At 31.5% G+C, this 18,336-nt stretch overlaps 2 protein-coding genes across 9 annotated transcripts in view; both read right to left on the bottom strand.

The window, feature by feature from the left end:
• Nucleotides 1-291: 291 nt before the first annotated feature.
• Apep (Aminopeptidase P) lies at nt 292-3,518 on the bottom strand. Its single transcript, XM_023046489.2, has 2 exons — nt 3,118-3,518; nt 292-1,913 (listed from the first exon to the last, which is right to left on the bottom strand). Exons 1-2 carry the CDS (start codon nt 3,428-3,430, stop codon nt 376-378), a joined length of 1,851 nt encoding a protein of 616 aa, XP_022902257.1. The 5' UTR covers nt 3,431-3,518; the 3' UTR covers nt 292-375.
• Nucleotides 3,519-4,551: 1,033 nt separating this feature from the next.
• Nucleotides 4,552-18,336, bottom strand: part of LOC111415002 (piezo type mechanosensitive ion channel component) — a 36,366-nt gene continuing 22,581 nt past the window's right edge. For 4 of the 8 annotated variants that reach the window (XM_071196970.1, XM_071196974.1, XM_071196977.1 and 1 more), the window contains 19 exons: nt 17,372-17,694; nt 17,158-17,319; nt 16,371-16,433; nt 16,092-16,216; nt 15,753-15,890; nt 14,597-14,705; nt 14,374-14,537; nt 14,227-14,315; nt 14,012-14,122; nt 10,429-10,684; nt 10,105-10,373; nt 9,711-9,845; nt 9,508-9,655; nt 9,239-9,453; nt 8,893-9,178; nt 7,534-7,781; nt 7,015-7,469; nt 5,757-5,988; nt 4,552-4,897 (listed from right to left, as the gene is read on the bottom strand). In XM_071196970.1, the coding sequence (XP_071053071.1) occupies nt 4,576-4,897; nt 5,757-5,988; nt 7,015-7,469; nt 7,534-7,781; nt 8,893-9,178; nt 9,239-9,453; nt 9,508-9,655; nt 9,711-9,845; nt 10,105-10,373; nt 10,429-10,684; nt 14,012-14,122; nt 14,227-14,315; nt 14,374-14,537; nt 14,597-14,705; nt 15,753-15,890; nt 16,092-16,216; nt 16,371-16,433; nt 17,158-17,319; nt 17,372-17,694 (3,850 nt within the window). In that variant the 3' untranslated portion in view covers nt 4,552-4,575. Of the gene's footprint in view, nt 4,898-5,028; nt 5,646-5,756; nt 5,989-7,014; nt 7,470-7,533; nt 7,782-8,892; nt 9,179-9,238; nt 9,454-9,507; nt 9,656-9,710; nt 9,846-10,104; nt 10,374-10,428; nt 10,685-14,011; nt 14,123-14,226; nt 14,316-14,373; nt 14,538-14,596; nt 14,706-15,752; nt 15,891-16,091; nt 16,217-16,370; nt 16,434-17,157; nt 17,320-17,371; nt 17,695-18,336 lie in introns of those variants that run through there. The other 4 variants (XM_071196973.1, XM_071196972.1, XM_071196975.1 and 1 more) reach the window with 4 other exon arrangements.

Below are 18,336 nucleotides of genomic sequence, written 5' to 3'. Positions count from 1 at the left end.
GTTTTGGATGGTTTAGAAAGGATATTAATAGTTTTAAAAAAATTATGAGCAGCTAAAAATTAACTGTCAACTGAATTGAGGTTATGTTTCTCTCTCAGGTAAAACTTGTCTCGGAATAATCGCACCGTGAGGCCCAACCTATCGTGTCAAAACTAGGTCTAAAAAAGAGTTCATGTTGAGCTTGAAACTCTCAAACTTATGGTTTCGTCTTTTGAAAAAGTATTTGACGTTTTGAATACCAACTTTGCACAACATAACAAGTAAAACTAGAGTTTAATAAAAAAGAATTAATCAAATTAAATTGTATACATATTTTTTTTCTTTTAAAATACAAATAGTGTATAATCCATACAAAGTCAACAAATACAATTAAAATTATTTATTTATTGGTTCAGTTTCTTTCCATAACCATTCCACAGCTTCAGTTTGCCCTTGTTGCTTTAGAAGTGGCCCTAAAACATCCCTGCATCTCTGATGATAACTATTAAGATGTTTAATTTCTTCCTCAGTTAACATTTCAGTTTTAATCATTTTTGTTTGGATCGGGCATAAAGTAACCGTTTCAAAAGTCAAAAATCCCCGATTATTAAAATTATTTGGAGTCGTCGCATTAACGATCAAAACAATATCTTCAATCCGAAAACCAAATTTACCGTCTTGATAAAACCCGGGTTCGTTTGAAAGAAACATCCCAGCTTCTAATCCAGGATCGTCGGGAATATTTTTCCATGAAATTCCCATCGGGCCTTCATGTACGTTCAAATACGAACCAATTCCATGTCCCGTTCCGTGGGCATAATCCAAACCAACCGACCAAAGATATTGCCTAGCAAATGAGTCTAAACAATTCCCTTTAATTTTTTGTGGAAAAATCATCGTTGCCATCTTAATTTGTCCTTTAAGAACTCTTGTGTAGCAGTCTTTTTCGAATTCGGTGGGTTTTCCATAATGAAAAGTACGAGTTACATCCGTTGTGCCATCCAAATATTGACCACCAGAATCGCAAAGATAAAGACCATCTGGATCAATGGTAACATCCGTATCAGGTTCTGGTTTATAATGAATAATCGCACCGTGAGGCCCAACAGAACTTATTGTATCAAAACTAGGTCCAACAAAGAGTTCTTGTTGAGCTCGAAATTCTCTTAATTTTTTAGCGCCCGATATTTCACTTATGGTTCGTGTATGAACATTTTTCTCCAACCAAGAAAAATAACAACACAAAGCGAGCCCATCTTTTATGTGGGCGTTTTTCATTCCCTCAATTTCAACGGGATTTTTAATCGCTTTCATAGTTGAAATAGGCGTTAATTCGGTTAATAAGTTTTTCGTCGGTATTAAACTGGTCAAAGCGTAACTCGCTTGTTCGGAAAACCAAACAAATCCCTCAATTTTCTCCGCGTTATTCGTCAAAACGTTAGCAATTTCGGTATAATTTTTAATATCGTAAATAGTAACTCCAGCCTCTACGTTTAAATGGTCGATAACGTCTTTTGTAACTTTATTTTGATCTATAAATATGGTGAAGCCAGTTTGGGTGATTAAAACGTACGAAAAAAAAACTGGGTTGTAAGAAATATCGTTTCCTCTCATATTTAGGAAATAAGCCACTTCGTCAAGGGATGTTAATACTAAATAACTCGCGTTTTTATCTACCATTTGTTGTTGGACTAATTTTAGTTTTTCTTGGATTGTTTTTCCTGTATATTTGTTTGGTAAAGGTTTCACCTCTGCTGAAGGCATCGGTTTACGATCGGTCCAAAGAAGATCGATTAAATTTGTTGTTATCGGGATTAATTTATGCCCGGCGGATTCTAATTGATTTTTTAATGGCATCCATTTGTTGTAGGATAAAAGATATGGATCTGCACCTACTCTTGATCCGGATGGAAGATTTTTTGAAAGCCATGTTCCTATAAACCATATAGTTAAATATACAACTAAAAGAGTAAGCCAGAAAAATAATGGTAGGTATAATTCAAAAAACATCATGTCGCTTAAAAATCGACAATTTTTTTTTAATATACGGGACATTACTCAAGTAAGAAGAGGAGATTCTAGTTCGGGACATTGTGATAGTTCTAGTCGTACGTCTCTCAAGACGGCTAACTAGAACTAACACTAGACCTAGAACTAGAAACATTCGAGTTTAGCCGTCTTGAGAGACATACAGCTAAATCCGAATTCTCCTCCTACATCCTCTCCATCCTACATTCTAGTTCTAGGTCTTGTGTTAGTTCTAGTGTTAATGCAAAACTGGAATTAACACTATACCTAGAACTAGAAACATTCCTAGAGAGTATCCTATGATGAAAATGGGTTAAGTTATAATGATTTAATACAAAAAATTAAATAATAAAGTTCTTATAATAAATTTTAAGTTTAATAACTTTACGACTTACAGTTACATATTTGACTTTTAAATGTCAATTTGACAATTAAACGTCAATATCGTTAAAAATATAGATCTCAAAAAACAGTTAATTTAATAAAAAAAATCTTATGGAAATACTAAAATTAGCGAAACATATTCCTATAAATCAAAAAAGTCATAAAAAAGATGGTATGAAACATTCGATATTCATCAAAAGATTTCCAAAAACTTAGGTTGGTACCATTTTATTTTAAACGTCAAAATGACGTTTAAACGTTAAGATGACATTTGTAGCATGTCAAAATTATTTAAAAAAAATCAAAAAAGGTTATAAATACTTAGTTCAAGGTCTAGTGTTACTTCTAGTTTTAGTTCAATAAAAATATACAACATAGCAATATCTTATAGGTTAGGTGTTGACCGGTTTAATAGAAAACTGCATGGGTAACATTGCTTGTGACGTCACATCGAAACTTTAATATGATTTTTCGGTATGTTCTACTCTACAACAGTGTTTTTTGGGTCATTTCACATTGATTAAAAAAAAAATCGTCAATTTTTAAGCCACATGATGGTTCTTGAATTTTTTTCCAAAAGTATAAATTTGATTTATTTTTAACTTATCATCAATTGATTGAAATTTTAATAAAATAAAAGATTAAATTGATGTATTGAGGAATTAAGATTAACTTTAATATATGTTATCAACTTTAATGGTTTAATTTATTAATTTAAAATAAAACCTTGTGTTGGTGTACTTGGAATTCCTTCTTTCATCAAAGTCCAGTTTGAATCCATCTCTTGCGAAGCTTGAAGATAATATCTTCCATCAGTCCACATACAAGCATCGTTATGAGTTATAACTGCGGTTCCAGCTGAACCGGTAAATCCAGAAATAAATGCTCTTCTCTGATCGCACTCCGCTAAGTATTCGCTGTTATGGGCGTCTGCTGATGGCACGATATACGCGTTGATGGGTTCGGAAACGTATTTAGTATCGAGCATCAAAGCTCGAAGCTGTTTAAGAAGATTACTCGTCTGCTTTAGGTGAGGCATCTTGGAAGAACCTTACACACAAAAATTAGTTGTACTGGTTCCTAAATAAATAGGAGATTCTTATCTTATCACGATTTTAGATTATGTTTATAAGGATCATTTTGATGAATTTACAGGTTATAAGTGTTTGTACGATCAAGGATAAAGTAAAAATAGTTTAAAAGGAAAGTTACAGCTGTTTGACGGATGACACTTGACATATATTTTTACAGGATTCTATAACGTTATATCAACTTTAAAGATAAATAGAATTGATTCATTTTAGAAAATGCTTCTTTTTTGAAAATAATTTTATATAAACTAACTTTAAGTTAAAAATATCACACTTTAATTAGTTTTAATTTAATTATACAATATGAGTTAATATTCATAATTGTTAATAGATGGCGCTGTCGATTTAAATTAAATTATTTATTGTAAAAAATATTTTAATTAATGTGTTTTATGTACGTAAAAGCGTCTTTATTGTGTTAAATCATCGATTTTTACTTTTTGGAAATTACACCTATGAAAATTAATTAAGCCGAAGTAACTTGCTGCCGAGGCTTAACATTGATACCATATTGACACAAAAATTAACCAGTTCATAACGATATTAAGATTAATAAAGCCGAAATCGCTTGTGGTCGAGGCATAACATTGATACCATATTGACATAAAAACTAACCAGTTCATAACGATATCAAGATTAATGAAGCTGCTTGCGGCCGAGGCGCTACATTGTCATCACATCGCATACAAAGTCTGGAGAGTTTTCAAGAATGTGATGAACTGAGTCACAACGCCTCGGCAGATCGTCAACCTAGATGCTTATGTTAAATATAATTAACTAAAATTGTCTTACTTGTTCGATGTGGTTTATTTGTAATCACCATAAAGACTACAATTTTGAATATGATATCCATACAGTAAAGTCGTTAGAGTTGCAATATACAAATGAAATTTAAATCTGAGCTGTTAAATCGCAAGTAAGTAATAAGCGATTACTCACGTCATTAATATGTAACGATAACATTGTTATTGTTAATGAAAATTATTGAAAATTACACAATATATTTCCTATAACAAATTTAAAAGCACCAAATTTAAAAATGAAAAAGATACGAATACTTCTAAATCATTTTAATTATCTAATCTTATACATTTTATTCCTTTTCTTTCTTTTCTGGTGTTCTATTTTGAACTCCTGGTAATATATTTCCGATTGGAATAGTTGGAAGTCCTGGCAAGCGAGTCATTTCAATCCAAATAGCGGACGATCGTATCGAAAATAATAACATAGAGAATAGGTACTCTTCAAGATCGTACATTTTCATTGCCCTGGCTATTCGAATGTTTCTTATAAGCATAATAATACGGTCGACATATGGTACTTCCTCGTACCAAGCTTTAATCATGTTTTTAGCCATTATATCTCTCATAACTTTAAATATCACCAAAAAATATAACAGGTACATCCCAATAATTCTAGAGATAAGGAATTTTGGTTAGTAAATAATGTTGAATTAAAACTAATAATAATATTCCTTCATACTTATAGTAAAAAATATTTAGGAAATAAAAGGAAAATTATAAATGGTTTAAAAAAAATATCCATGTGAGTGCAATAAATAATTTATTTATCAAAAAACATTTATATTTAAAACAGTTAAATTAAGTGTGGTGCCTAAACTAATAAATTATACACTTAGTTTAAACATACATAAAAAAAGTAATAGATTCAACTATTTTTTTAATCCTAACATTCAATAAATTGATTTCCCTGATTGATATTAAAAGCATTTAACTAATCAAATTAAATGTTCCGTTTAAACGTCAATTTATGGTTAAGTTTTTCAACAAATCCTGTTTAAAAAAAAGAAACCTTTTTTCCCTCTTTATGTTATCACAGAATATGCAAAAAATAAATCATATTTTTTTTTTTAATTCTTAATTATCACCCTCGGGATTATCCTCATCCTCGCCGTCCTCTTTGGGTCGCGTCCATTTAATAAGCGTCTCCGGCGACCGGAAGAGGAAGACGAGTTTCGCGAATAAGTCCTCCTCTAAACAGAATTCACCCGCCTCGCGCACTAAATAAATGTCGTGGCAAAGTTGAAGGACACGATCGACATTTGGCATATCATCGAACATGATTTTGAAGCAAATCTCCGAGAAGAAACCACGGAGGAAACGAGATACCAGGAATACTAAAGTTGTATAAACCCCGATTATACTGCAAATTATGTTTTAATTAACACAAATCTTTTTATTTATTTTTTTTTAATAAAATAAGTATGTAATAAAATTAAATATATACTTTATAACTAATTTTTAAGTTACTTACCCTCCCGCTGTGATAATATTGAGAGTTGGTGGGAAGATGCGATCATTAAACGTGTAAAGTACTATAGCGGAACAATCTCCATAGCTTAATTTTCTTAAGTAAACTCTGTAGTTTATATCGGAACAATTTTCTTGGATTGTCCACCATTCGTATTTGATGCTATCGGATTGATTCGATGAATGAGACGATAAGGTAAGGTTGAGAGTCCGAAGGTATGACTGCTCTGGATTATCTAAAATATAAATATATTCTTTACTCAACTTTTAAACATTATAAGCACAAAACAAAGCTTAAATTAATTAATTAACCCTAATAAATTAATTTTGTGTTTAGAATTACAATGATTTGACAACGTTTTGAATTTATAGGTTAGGTTACAAACGTCAGAATTATGCCTTTTGTGTTTTTAACCTTTTTAAGTGTAATATTTCGATTTAATAATCTAATAAATGGCAAAAGCAAATGAAGAACTTTAAAGTTTCTATAAAATGTTTATAAATATAGGATATTTTTTAAATGTTTTGACGTTTTGAATTTTGAGGTTAGTTTACAAACGTCAGAACGATTATGTCTTTTGAATCTTTTTAAGTATAATATTTCAATTTAACAAGTGGCAAAAGCAAACGAAGAACTTTAAAGTTTCTATAAAATGTTTATAAATATAGAATGTATTTTTTAAATGCTTTGACGTTTTGAATTTTTAGGTTGGTTTACAAACGTCAGAACGATTATGTCTTTTGAACCTTTTTAAGTGTAATATTTCAATTTAATAAACTAACAAAGGGGAAAAGCAAACGAAGAACTTTAAAGTTGCTATAAAATGTTAATAAATATAGTGTATTTGTTAACATTTGATATTTATCAACATGGATCAAACTCCCTCATCTAATTATTTTTTAAATGTTTTGACGTTTTTAATTTTTAGGTTAGTTTACAAACGTCAGAACGATTATGTCTTTTGAACCTTTTTAAGTGTAATATTTCAATTTAATAATCTAATAAGTGGCAAAAGCAAACGAAGAACTTTAAAGTTTCTATAAAATGTTTATAAATATAGAATGTATTTTTTAAATGCTTTGACGTTTTGAATTTTTAGGTTAGTTTACAAACGTCAGAACGATTATGTCTTTTGAACCTTTTTAAGTGTAATATTTCAATTTAATAAACTAACAAAGGGGAAAAGCAAACGAAGAACTTTAAAGTTGCTATAAAATGTTTTTAAATATAGGATATGTTTTGACGTTTTGAATTAGTTTACCTGGGTCATCCATAAGTAGTTTAACAGGTTGAGCAGTTCCCCTATTAGTAACCTTAAGAAATTTCGGTAAAATATACCCCAAACGAACCGGTGGAACATCAGTTTCATTTCCCCATAACATTCTCAATAAATTTTGCCTCTCCGGATTGAGTTGATCATCAATTACAGCCGGCATCATAATTTCAATGATCTCTCTAATCGTTCCCGGATCATTTTTGTTACCACTACTGTTATGGGAAATCTGATACTGTAACTGAATTTGTAACGGATTCATTGAGGCAACTTCCGCAATCATTCGATTCCTATCAGGCGGGGAAATCGTCCAAACGGTCGAAGAATCCCCGCTTAGTTTTACCGCGGCGATATCTTCTTCCCGATAATTACTTATAAACGAAAACGCGGCTTTATTCTGTTTATAGGTTTCTTCAATAATTTCATAATCGCTTTGATTAAAACTAAAAATTTAAAAAGTGGTTATGTATAAAGCAAGAAATTGTGGTATTTAGGAATTCAAAATACCTGAATATGGAATTATTTTGTGCTGATAATTGATAAACCGGCTCATATGGACCAATTCGTATCGATAAAGTCACATCGTAAGGAACGTTTGTTTGTCCAACGGCGTTTCCGAGGGAAAAGAATACCAAAGGGAACCAAATAATCGCGATTATAACCACCAGTATTCCACCGCCCATTATGTATTTTGCTATAGGTGATTTTTTTTGACCTCTTGGTTGTGGATATTCAAGTTCTGCCCTTCTTGTACACTGAAAAATTTTAAGAAAATCAATTTTAAATAATATATTATTATTTATTTACATTAATATTGGTTAAATAATTAATGTTAGCTGTTTATAAATTATTTGAAACATTTGGGTTTCGACTTGAGATGGCTAAATCTGAATATTTCTAGTGTTTAGTAAAAATATACAACAACCTGAAGCTGTATAACAATTAAAACTTGAATTAATACTAGAATTAGAAACATTCCGTTTAGCCGTATCTCTTTTACGACGGCTGGTAGGTGGTAGGTAGCATAAAATATTATTATGTTGCGTATTTTTATTGAACTAAAACTAGAACTAACATAAGAATGTTTCTAGTTCTAGGTCTAGTGTTAGTTCTAGTTTTACACTAGCACTATCACTAGAACTAACACAAGACCTAGAACTAGAATCATTCAGATTTAGCCGTCTTGAAAGACGTGCGGCTAAATCAGAATGTTTCGAGTTCTAGGTCTAGTGTTAGTTCTAGTTTTACACTAGCACTATCACTAGAACTAACACAAGAACATTCGGATTTAGCCGCACGTCTTTCAAGACGGCTAAATCCGAATGATTCTAGTTCTAGGTTTAATGATAGTTCTAGTGACAGTGATAGGTAGTGCTAATTAGGATAAGTTATCACTATGTTGCATATTTTTATTCCACTAAAACTAGAACTGACACTAAAACTAGAAACATTCGGAATTCGGAATCTTGAAATGTTAAAGACTTTATCAAAAGACTAGTTCTAGTTTTAGTACAATTAACACTGATCGTGAAAGCCTTAATACTTAAATGAATTTGTCTTTATTAAATCAACCACCATGACTTTTCTTTATATTTACATTTAATAATTGTATTTATAAATATATTTTATATTAAGAGTTAGTAAGAAAAACTTGTTATATTAGGACATTTAGCTGAAGCCAAAAAAATCACCTTTCCTTTGGAGTTATGATGCTCATTTACTACTCTTTGAAGAAATGGTGGCAACTCAAATTCCTAAGTGCAAATTTTATTTATGGTTTTTTTTTTAAATTGCTCTACCCCACACAATAAAAACAAATAACTGAAGAAAACACATAAATGCGGCGTTTAAATGAAAGATTGTTACCTTTATTTGGAAAATGGTGGCGAAAATATCTTCCATTTTTATCCAATCGAAAACGGTCATCGAAGTATCAGTCCACATCCAGTCCATAACTGTTCGCAATTCAAACAAAAAAGGTACAACCATAAATACCAAAAATAAGATCTTGTTGACGTAGTTGTAACTTTTGCACAGGAAATTTCCAAGAATTCTCGCTGGGTATCCACAACGGATTTGGTAAGCGGATAAAAGGAGATAGAAACATTTCACCATGTAGTATAATTGAGGAGCTATCGTTGAATTAAAATATCTGAAATATTATATCAAGTTGAAACTAGCTGGGAATCATATATATATCATATATATTTACCTATCAGTCATTAACGGAAAGAGTATAAATAACCAACCATGTAACACTATTATTTGTACAAATTGAAAAACTATCTTAGCTGTTATATTTTTTCTTAAATATATTGCTCTATCAACTATGATCAATAAGAATTGCACGATTAACATCAACAGGAAAAGAGGAGGAACTCTATTATCTTGCAAATAAGATTGGACACCTCCATCACCTTGTTGCTCCTAAATATTTTTATAATCAAGTTACTATTATGTTTATTTAAAAAAAAATCTTACCCCAAATGATGAATATCCGAAAAGTATAACGAAGAAATTGAAAAAGTCACACAAAAACATATAAGAATAAACATCATCAGATGCTCGAGATGTCGGATCTCTAAGTTGTTTTAGAAACACTTTGATCAACTCAAAATATTTTACAGTACTACAAAAAAAATGTCAATTAAAAGAGCCACAAAAATATATTTAAGTTCTCTTACGACATGTGAATAGCATCTGGAAACATATCAATCGGTTCGGCATATTCGGTTTTAACAGCTACAGTGATCGATTTATCCTCATCATCGTCATTCTCATCATCAGATGCGCTTAATTTAGCATGATCTTTTAATGTTCTAAAATATTAATTAATTGTAGATTATTTAGATTATTTAGATAATTTAGATATATAAAAATAAGAATTATTGGAGGATTCACAAAAGAGTTATACCTAAATAGGAGTTTTCTTTTTTTGGGTTTTAATAAATTTGCTCTTCTTCTTGTAAATAATAAAGGACATATATCCCCAGGTTTAATCTGGCTGAAGGAATTAATTTTAAAAAATAAATGCGATTGGGACAAGGAATGGCACAAAAATAAAATCAATTCAATTACCGATCCTTTTGAAGTTCTTGAACCACATAATCACCCTCGTGCAAAAGGGGAACTGTCACAATAGCCGCGGTCCACAATCCCAAAGATTTTAACAAGTATCTATGAAAATACACCACCAATAATAACGATAAATTCCAAACTGCATAATGCGAATTTTGTTCAACTCCGATTATTCTGGGTGGATAAAAAGGATTTGTATCAGGGACGTTATTCGTTTGGTTCCACGTCCAAAATTCGAATTGAAATATGCATTTAATCAAGACGACAGTCTATAAAAATATATAACAAAAAGATAAATATTTAATTTGGGAAGAAAAAAATTACCTGTGTGTACGCAATGATTGTTACCCAAAACGATTTGGACGGTCTGGGAATGGCCAAAGTTCCCCAGAAAAATACCAAAAATGGTAACGATAACGATAAAAATGTCGCCGATTGCATTTGATTCACGAAAATCATTATGTAACATAATATTTCAGAGTTGCTCATTACGATGTACCAAATCGCTATCATTAAACGAATGATTGTCGGTTGATCGTATTGGGAAATTTCACCTTCTTCGAATTCAATCATTCCGGAACTATATTAAAAGAAATAAACAATCAATTTTATGCAAGTAAAATGAAAATTGTGTGAAATGGAATTTTTAATAATATGTATGCGGTGTACTACGGTAATAACGACCTTTTATTTCGGTTAAAAATTGTTAATTAACTTTATTATAAATAAAAAAAATAAGTTTACCTAAAAGTTCGTTATAATCGAAGTCGATGTAGGCAATTTTATTTATATTATTATTTTTATACACAGATTTGTGATTTTATTTTCAATGGGTGATTAAACATATTAAAAGGAGGCCATTAACGTATTCACGTCTATAGCGGAATACCAAAAGTGGGTTCTCCTATCATGGAGTTATAAAATATCTTGAAGCCACAGAGATGGGATATTAGCAAAGGACCGTAGATAGATCGAAACGAGAAATGATAAGAAATGTAAGAATACAGACAAGATATCATGGATGTGTATGCTGAAGATAGTATCGTAGATGATATAAACGAAATTGGTGAGATGGTTTGACTATGTTCAAAGAATCCACTTCCCAAACATATCCTACCTAATGTGGAAATCCGCATGGTCGTAGAAAGAGAAGATCAACGACCAACGGGAGAGAGGGAATTGAAAAGGAGATGAGAGGAAGAGAGATGCAGAAAGATATGGTGAAGAACAGAAAGCAGTGGAGACTAGGAATCGGAATTTGTCAGAAAACGTGTTAAGCTGAAATATAGTAATCATACATTTCCTACTGTAATGAAAGCCGAGACTGTTTATAACCAAGAAACAGCAATGTGATGATCAGTTTCATCATAAAATCTGCGCTGGAATCTGCTTTGATATGATATTAATTGTAATAACAGCATACATTTCCCACTGTAGTGAAAGCCGAAGCTGCTTGCGACTGAGGCACAACAATGTGATGATCAATTTCTTGAGGTTCGGTTGAGTCGACAGACAATTCGAGATAATTAATACGATCTTTTTTGACAAGATCAAAGTTTTCTTTTTTGGCATTCAAAATTTGTCCCCACAACGATTTGGCATACTTCCCCATAAATTAACATACAACGTCGTATTCACTGTTGGTGCGAAATTATGTCAAACCAACTGTGCAGCATTCACGTGTGTACAGGATGGGCAAATTTGGGTGTTATTATAGGCTATCTCAGAAACTATAAGAGATACAAAAAAAGTAGGTGCCATGTCCCGGTCTCTTTTTCCGAGACTAATCCAATCCCGTAAAGACCAAATCTCTATCTTGTTTTGTTTTTAAGTTATTGCCAAAAAGTCAAATTCTAGTGATTTCAAAAAATGCTCATATTTCGTTTATTTTTCAAATTAGAGAAATGGGGTTAATGCATTCTTAAGACACTTTTTTGAGTAGAATATACTGTCGTTGAAAAATTTTTAACATAGCTGATAATTTTTGAGATATAACATAAAGTTGTATTTTTTTAAATACAAACTATACTTTATTATGATATTACTGAAAAGAGCATATTTTTAGCTTTCCAATGATGTATCGCACGCATGATGTTTCTGCGGAAAATAAGCGTTATTTTTCAATTTTTAAAATATTAAAGATTAAAATTCAAATTTTTAATTATAGTAGGCAAGGAAAACGCTAAATACTACTTAGTTACTATAGCAACGTGAGTTTACTTGTCATTTCATTCATGAATTTTGCGAAACAAGTTTCCCGTTTAAAAAGTTCCGCATTATCTTTAAATAAAACGATAAAATTAAATATAGAATATATTGGAGTCCGCTTTGAAGATGATACATAAGTCTTCATATCCCCATTCAAACGGTGTTTCTCCGAAAGTCCGCTCCCAGTTTATGATTCCTAATTTTCCTCTATCTCACTCAATTTCAAAAGAAAAGATTGCTGATATCAAAAAACTTCTACATCTTATGTTTGGGGAAAACTGGGAAAATACTACCGAAGATTTCATTCATTGATACCGAACTGTTCTAATCTTACAACCAGTAAGTTGAGTAGAAGAAGATGACAGTTTATGACTGTTTAGTTCCTGAAGTTGTCCATATTTAATTATTCATTAATTAATACATTTCTTGTATTTTTAATAAACAAACTTTAAATGCTAATCATTTTTTATTGGTAAACAAAGTCAGGGATAAGATGCTGAGAAATTTAAATTAACTATTCAAAGTTTTTATTCGTTGGTACAAAACCAACTTATCCTGAATAATGGTACAAAACCAACTTTATTCTGTCATATTCGTGCAAAACCATATATTATAGCCACTAGGTAGTATTTACTGTCCGGACACGCCTACTATAATCAAAATTTTGAACATTAGCGCTTACTATTTTCGAATTGAAAATTAACGCTTATTTTCTGCAAATACACCATACATGCGATACATCATTGGAAAGCTAAAAATATGCTCTTTTCTTTAACATCATAATCAAGTATAGTTTGTATTTAAAAAAACACAACTTTGTGTTATATCTCAAAAATCATCAAGTATATTTAAAACTTTTCAACGGCAGTATATTCTACTTAAAGAAGTGTCTTAAGAACGTATCAACCCCATTTCTCTAATTTCAAAAATAAACGAAATATGAGCATTTTTTAAAAACACGAAAATTTGACTTTTTGGCTATAACTTAAAAACAAAAGAAGATAGAGGTTTGGTGTTTGCGGGATTGGCTTAGTCTCGAAAAAAGAGACCGGGACATGGCACCTACTTTTTTCGTATCTCTTATAGTTTCTGAGATAGCCTATAATAACACCCAAATTTGCCCACCCTGTACATACTTTAATAACTTTCTTTTAAAATGTTTAATCACTCAATTTTCAACAATTTTGTGTGAACCAAAACAATAATTCCACCCAAGCAATTTATACAGCTTATACAATACTTTTACTTCAATTTAATAAGAATTAAAAAATAAGAAAACAACAACATTCATGCACAGCAATTCAGGTTTACTTCGTTTCATTTTGAGTTTCCCTTTTTTTTATTTAGCCGGGCTGTGCATTTTACCTGCCGGAGTAATCTGTCGCGGTGTCAAGACCACGCTCCATACTTGGGGCCAGGATTCGTATTTCAGGCACCGTGAGTACACTTGCCTTGCGTCTACAGCCAAACATACAGCCACGCTACACTACTATGTATTTATTCACCACAACTGTTATTTATTGATTTTTTCAACAACATTTCTCTCATTATAGTAATAATTAACTCCTTGAAAAGAGATGTGTTGTCGAAACATCAATTATGATGTATTCATTTCTGATGTAATGGGATTAGTTATCAATTAGCAAAAATGATTAGCTATTTTTTTTAATGATAATGTTTGTACATGATCGTGATGTACCTTTCAGGAGACGATTGTTGTGAGGATGTCTCTTTTGGTTTAGTGGATGGTTCGCCAGAATGTTCCGTTTCTTCGTTTTGGCTATTTATTGTATTTCCCGATGTTGCATCCCTGAATTTATATTTTTATAACTTTTTTTTTATAATTCTTATCATTTTTTTTAAATAATATTTAAAAATTTCCCACTAAGTATCAAAACACAAAAAAAAACTTACCGTGAAGACAAAAGAGCTTGGTAAGTATGAGCGGGTTGCCATATTTTACTTCTTCCAATTCGAATACCTTCAGTGTAGTTGCTAGTTTCCTTTTTCAAAATAATTAAAATTAATAATTAAAATTATTAATCAATAATTAATGAGTACCTTTAAAATTTTCTTTTCTTGTATAAGCACACGTCTGACATACCGAAAATCTCTTGAGTGTTTATTCAAAATGCGTATGACCGATACCATAATGCTTTCAATTAATTTCCAAGCATAAATCAGGTAAACCAGAACTGTTTGACACTTCGTGTTTTTATGTTCGGCTATAAAACACAAAATAATAATTAAATTAAAAAATTTCCCCTAAACAAAAAAAACATACATCCTTCAGAAATATTATCGTCATCTTCACTTGGTTTGCTAGGACCCGGCTTTGGTATAAGTTCAGTTGAATCTCCCTGTTTTTTACTTTTACTTGGACTCTCTTCAATCTACAGTTTAAAAGTACAGTTTAAATATCTCCAGAATTAATTAAGCTCGGCTAGTTAATTTGTGCGCTATACAAAAGCCACAGAGTTGAATAAGTTTTTCAAGTTGAAAGTTAATAAGATTTACATTAATTATATAAAATGTTCAACAGTATAAAATTATTAAATACTTTTTACTCAAGTTTCAAAAAGATGAATGAATAAATATCTAATAATTACTATTGAACATAAGTGTAATTCAAAAATGGAGTACCAAACGAAAATGTATGTGAATTGACTTATATAGAAATATGGTATCAAAGAAATTGTAGAGGACCTTGCAAAAACTTCAAGCTAAAGAAGAATCAATCTAATTGTAAGTCAAAAGATGTTAGGATAACCTTACAGAAAACTTTCTTTCTACGCAGAACTAGAAACTATGTTGATGTTGTAGAGCAACATTTTGTAGTGGTAATCAAGTTCCACCAAGTTTTTGTTTGCTGCTCTTCCAGCTTTTTATGACATGTCCATGTATCGCAAGACACTAACATCACATATAATCGGTTTTAACTAAAACATTTGTGCAAATTGGTGTAGAAAGCTACACCAAGTAGTTTATGTATAGTTCGTTTGGCATACCACTTTTTAATCACTTGTATTACAAAGTTCAGTGTACAAAAGCAAAGACCAAATGTACAAAAGCATTAATTAAGCGATGTACATCAATTTTAATATATTGAAGAGACAGAAATAATTTGTTTTAATACAATTTGATGAGAATTATAGAAATGATGTTTAAACCTGTTATATGGCATATATAAAATTTATTAGATTTGATTTTCGAGTATAATCTTACCTTTAGTTTAGAAGAATAAGGTCGTTAAAAAAAGCTTTGGGAGTGGAAATTTAATTCAAATTATTTTAAAATTAAATCAAAATAGTAAAAAAATTAAATCGATGAATAACATTGAATGTAATAAAGCATAAAAGCTCCCATATGTACAACAACAAAAAAATGTTAAAGCCAATTAATTTAAAAAAAATTGAGGGATTAATTTGTTAGTAACTCACAGTGGGAGGGGCAGAACGGGCGTGAGACCAAGCGGAAATCGTAGATCGCTGACGGTCTACTGGCATACTTGCCCTTCGTCTCAATTTATCCTTCCTGACGACCGTGTTAACATCTGTCTTCAAAGTTTTACTAAGTAGCTACAATTTCGAAATACAGCTGTCTTAAAAAAGCTCCCCAAAAAAGGCACACACACGGAGGAGGCCCGAAAGCGACGGCCCCCAAAAACCGTATTTGTGATCTCTTCAAATTCAATTCGAAAACTTTTTAAACGACACGTCACACACGTAAAAACAAAATCGAGTGAGGTTACCAAAAGTTTCCGAATCCCATTCACTTACCGTACTAAGATTCTCGCCCGTTTCACCATCCTCATCGTCGGATTGTTGTTTGGTCGTTTCAATAATATCCAATTCATCATCATCATCCATATCATCAAACATGTAATAATCTCCAGATCGAATTGCTAAAGAATTAAAATTAATTAATTAATTACACAGATTTGAGGTGTTAGTAACATGCAAAATCTAGTTTTTAATTTACACCTAATTACACCCAAATTAGTTTCATGCAATAAGAAAATCAATTTATTACAGTATTTAAGTTATTGTGTATTTTACCCTCTTTATTTGTCTTTGGAATTTTTCTCCTGTACAATGGCCTAGATCTAGGATAAAGAGTATCTATAAAAAATAAGACGACATCAAAAAAATCTATACAAAAAAAATATGAATAAATTTTTTTTTGTACACAACTAATATGAAGCGAGTTAATAACAAAAACACAACAATGAAATATTCCTTTATGTACAATTTCCACAAGAAAATGTACACGCATATTTAAAGCACCTCCAACGATAAATATAATGAAAATTACATGTATGATGACTGAGAGGGGATCGAGACGAATAAGAAATGACGCTCTGCCGAGGTGTGGTCAACCCATTCATCCATGACGGCCCCAAACTGAATTGTCTTTGAGCGGGGCGCGGTGCTGGTGTTACAGCCTGAGCGTACGTAGGGGCCTCCTCATACGGAGGTGGAGAAAAAACCGGGTAACTATCATCCGGCGAAGCTGGTCTCGGATTTAACTCCGAATTGGGCGGAGAACTGAAGGACATACGTTGGGGCTCCAAGTAACCCTCAAGAGATACCGTCATAATAGCTGAGAAGGGGGAGGCAACCTGTGGTTGAATTAGAGAAGACCCCGCGGCTGGGGTTAATGGAGCCGCGTCGTCTTCATCAATAGGAGTGTGATAACCAGCTTCGGGTGTTTGAGAATTTGCAGACACGCATGATGATACCGATGAGGATCTAACTATTTTTTTAATAATGGTAAGTGAGTATATGATGAATGATAAATTTTTAAGTTTTAAATTAATCATTCAAATTAATTATTACAACATACCAATAGCATGATTATTAACTTCTTGGTAATTAGGACCACGAATTTTTTCTTGTGTAGCTTTAATCCTGTCCATTTTTAATTTAATCTTTTCCAAGATTAATTTTTCGTGATCTAATTGTTCTTGCACCCTTCTTTGACGTAAAACTTCGATTAAATCAGCACCTGCTCGAAATAACCGTCAAAAATAAAAACTAAATAAACTAATAATACTCACCTCTCGATGCCAGTATAGTACTTGCTTTAGTCTCATCGATTATGTGGAAGAAATTGTAACTGCTAAACAACATTCTTTGCATTATCAAAAATGCAAAACAAATTCCGTCCCAGGCTAAACCGATTGATTCGCTGGGAATTTCGCATTCTTCTACGACGTGAATATTATTCTCGTGTATAGATTTATCGACACATCCGATGGCGAATAATTGCGCTACCCAACAATAATCGAGAGGAATTTTCCCAACCCATACACATCCGGAAAATTGAAACACGGCTTTTAAAAATATTACTATTACACTATAAGCTATTAAACATTCCCATCTAAAAAGGAAATTTAAAAAAATATTAAATAATAATATACTTAATTAATGGATTAATGATTCTTTAGCTTTAAAGTTAGATGTAATTCTTTCAGCGATATTTTTAGCAGTTGTAAGTAACTCAAATTGTGTAGAAATAAAATAAATAAATATTAATGTTTGTGCAATGTTGTGTATACAAAACATGTAAATAAAGACCTGTTTAGCAGAGCGTTTGAAGATGGCTAAACCCGAAATTTTCTAGTTCTAGGTTTAGCGTTAGTGTTAGCTCTAGTTTTAACACTAGACTGAGAGCTAGAAACATCTGCGTTTGGTCGTCTTAAAAGAGGCACGATTAAACTCGAATGTTTCTAGTTTTAGTTGATATTTAGTATATTTTCATTGAACTAAAACTAGAACTAACACTAGCTCTGGAACTAAAATCATTCGGGTTTAGCCGCACGTCTCTCAAGACGGCTAAACTCGAATGATTCTAGTTCCAGGTCTAGAGTTAGTTCTAGTAACAATTCTAGTATAAAACTAGAACTAACACCCAAGGTTGCCAGGTTTCAGGATTTATCGTGAGATCCCATGATATTACCTTTAATCTCACGATTTGATATGTACTTCTCATTTTATTAAATAAATAAAATTATATAATAAT

The sequence above is a fragment of the Onthophagus taurus genome, chromosome 6 (genome assembly GCF_036711975.1).
Source record: "Onthophagus taurus isolate NC chromosome 6, IU_Otau_3.0, whole genome shotgun sequence".
NCBI lineage: Eukaryota > Metazoa > Arthropoda > Insecta > Coleoptera > Scarabaeidae > Onthophagus > Onthophagus taurus.
The sequence above is the reverse complement of the archived record's forward strand: the minus strand, read 5'-3'. Positions and strand labels throughout refer to the sequence as shown.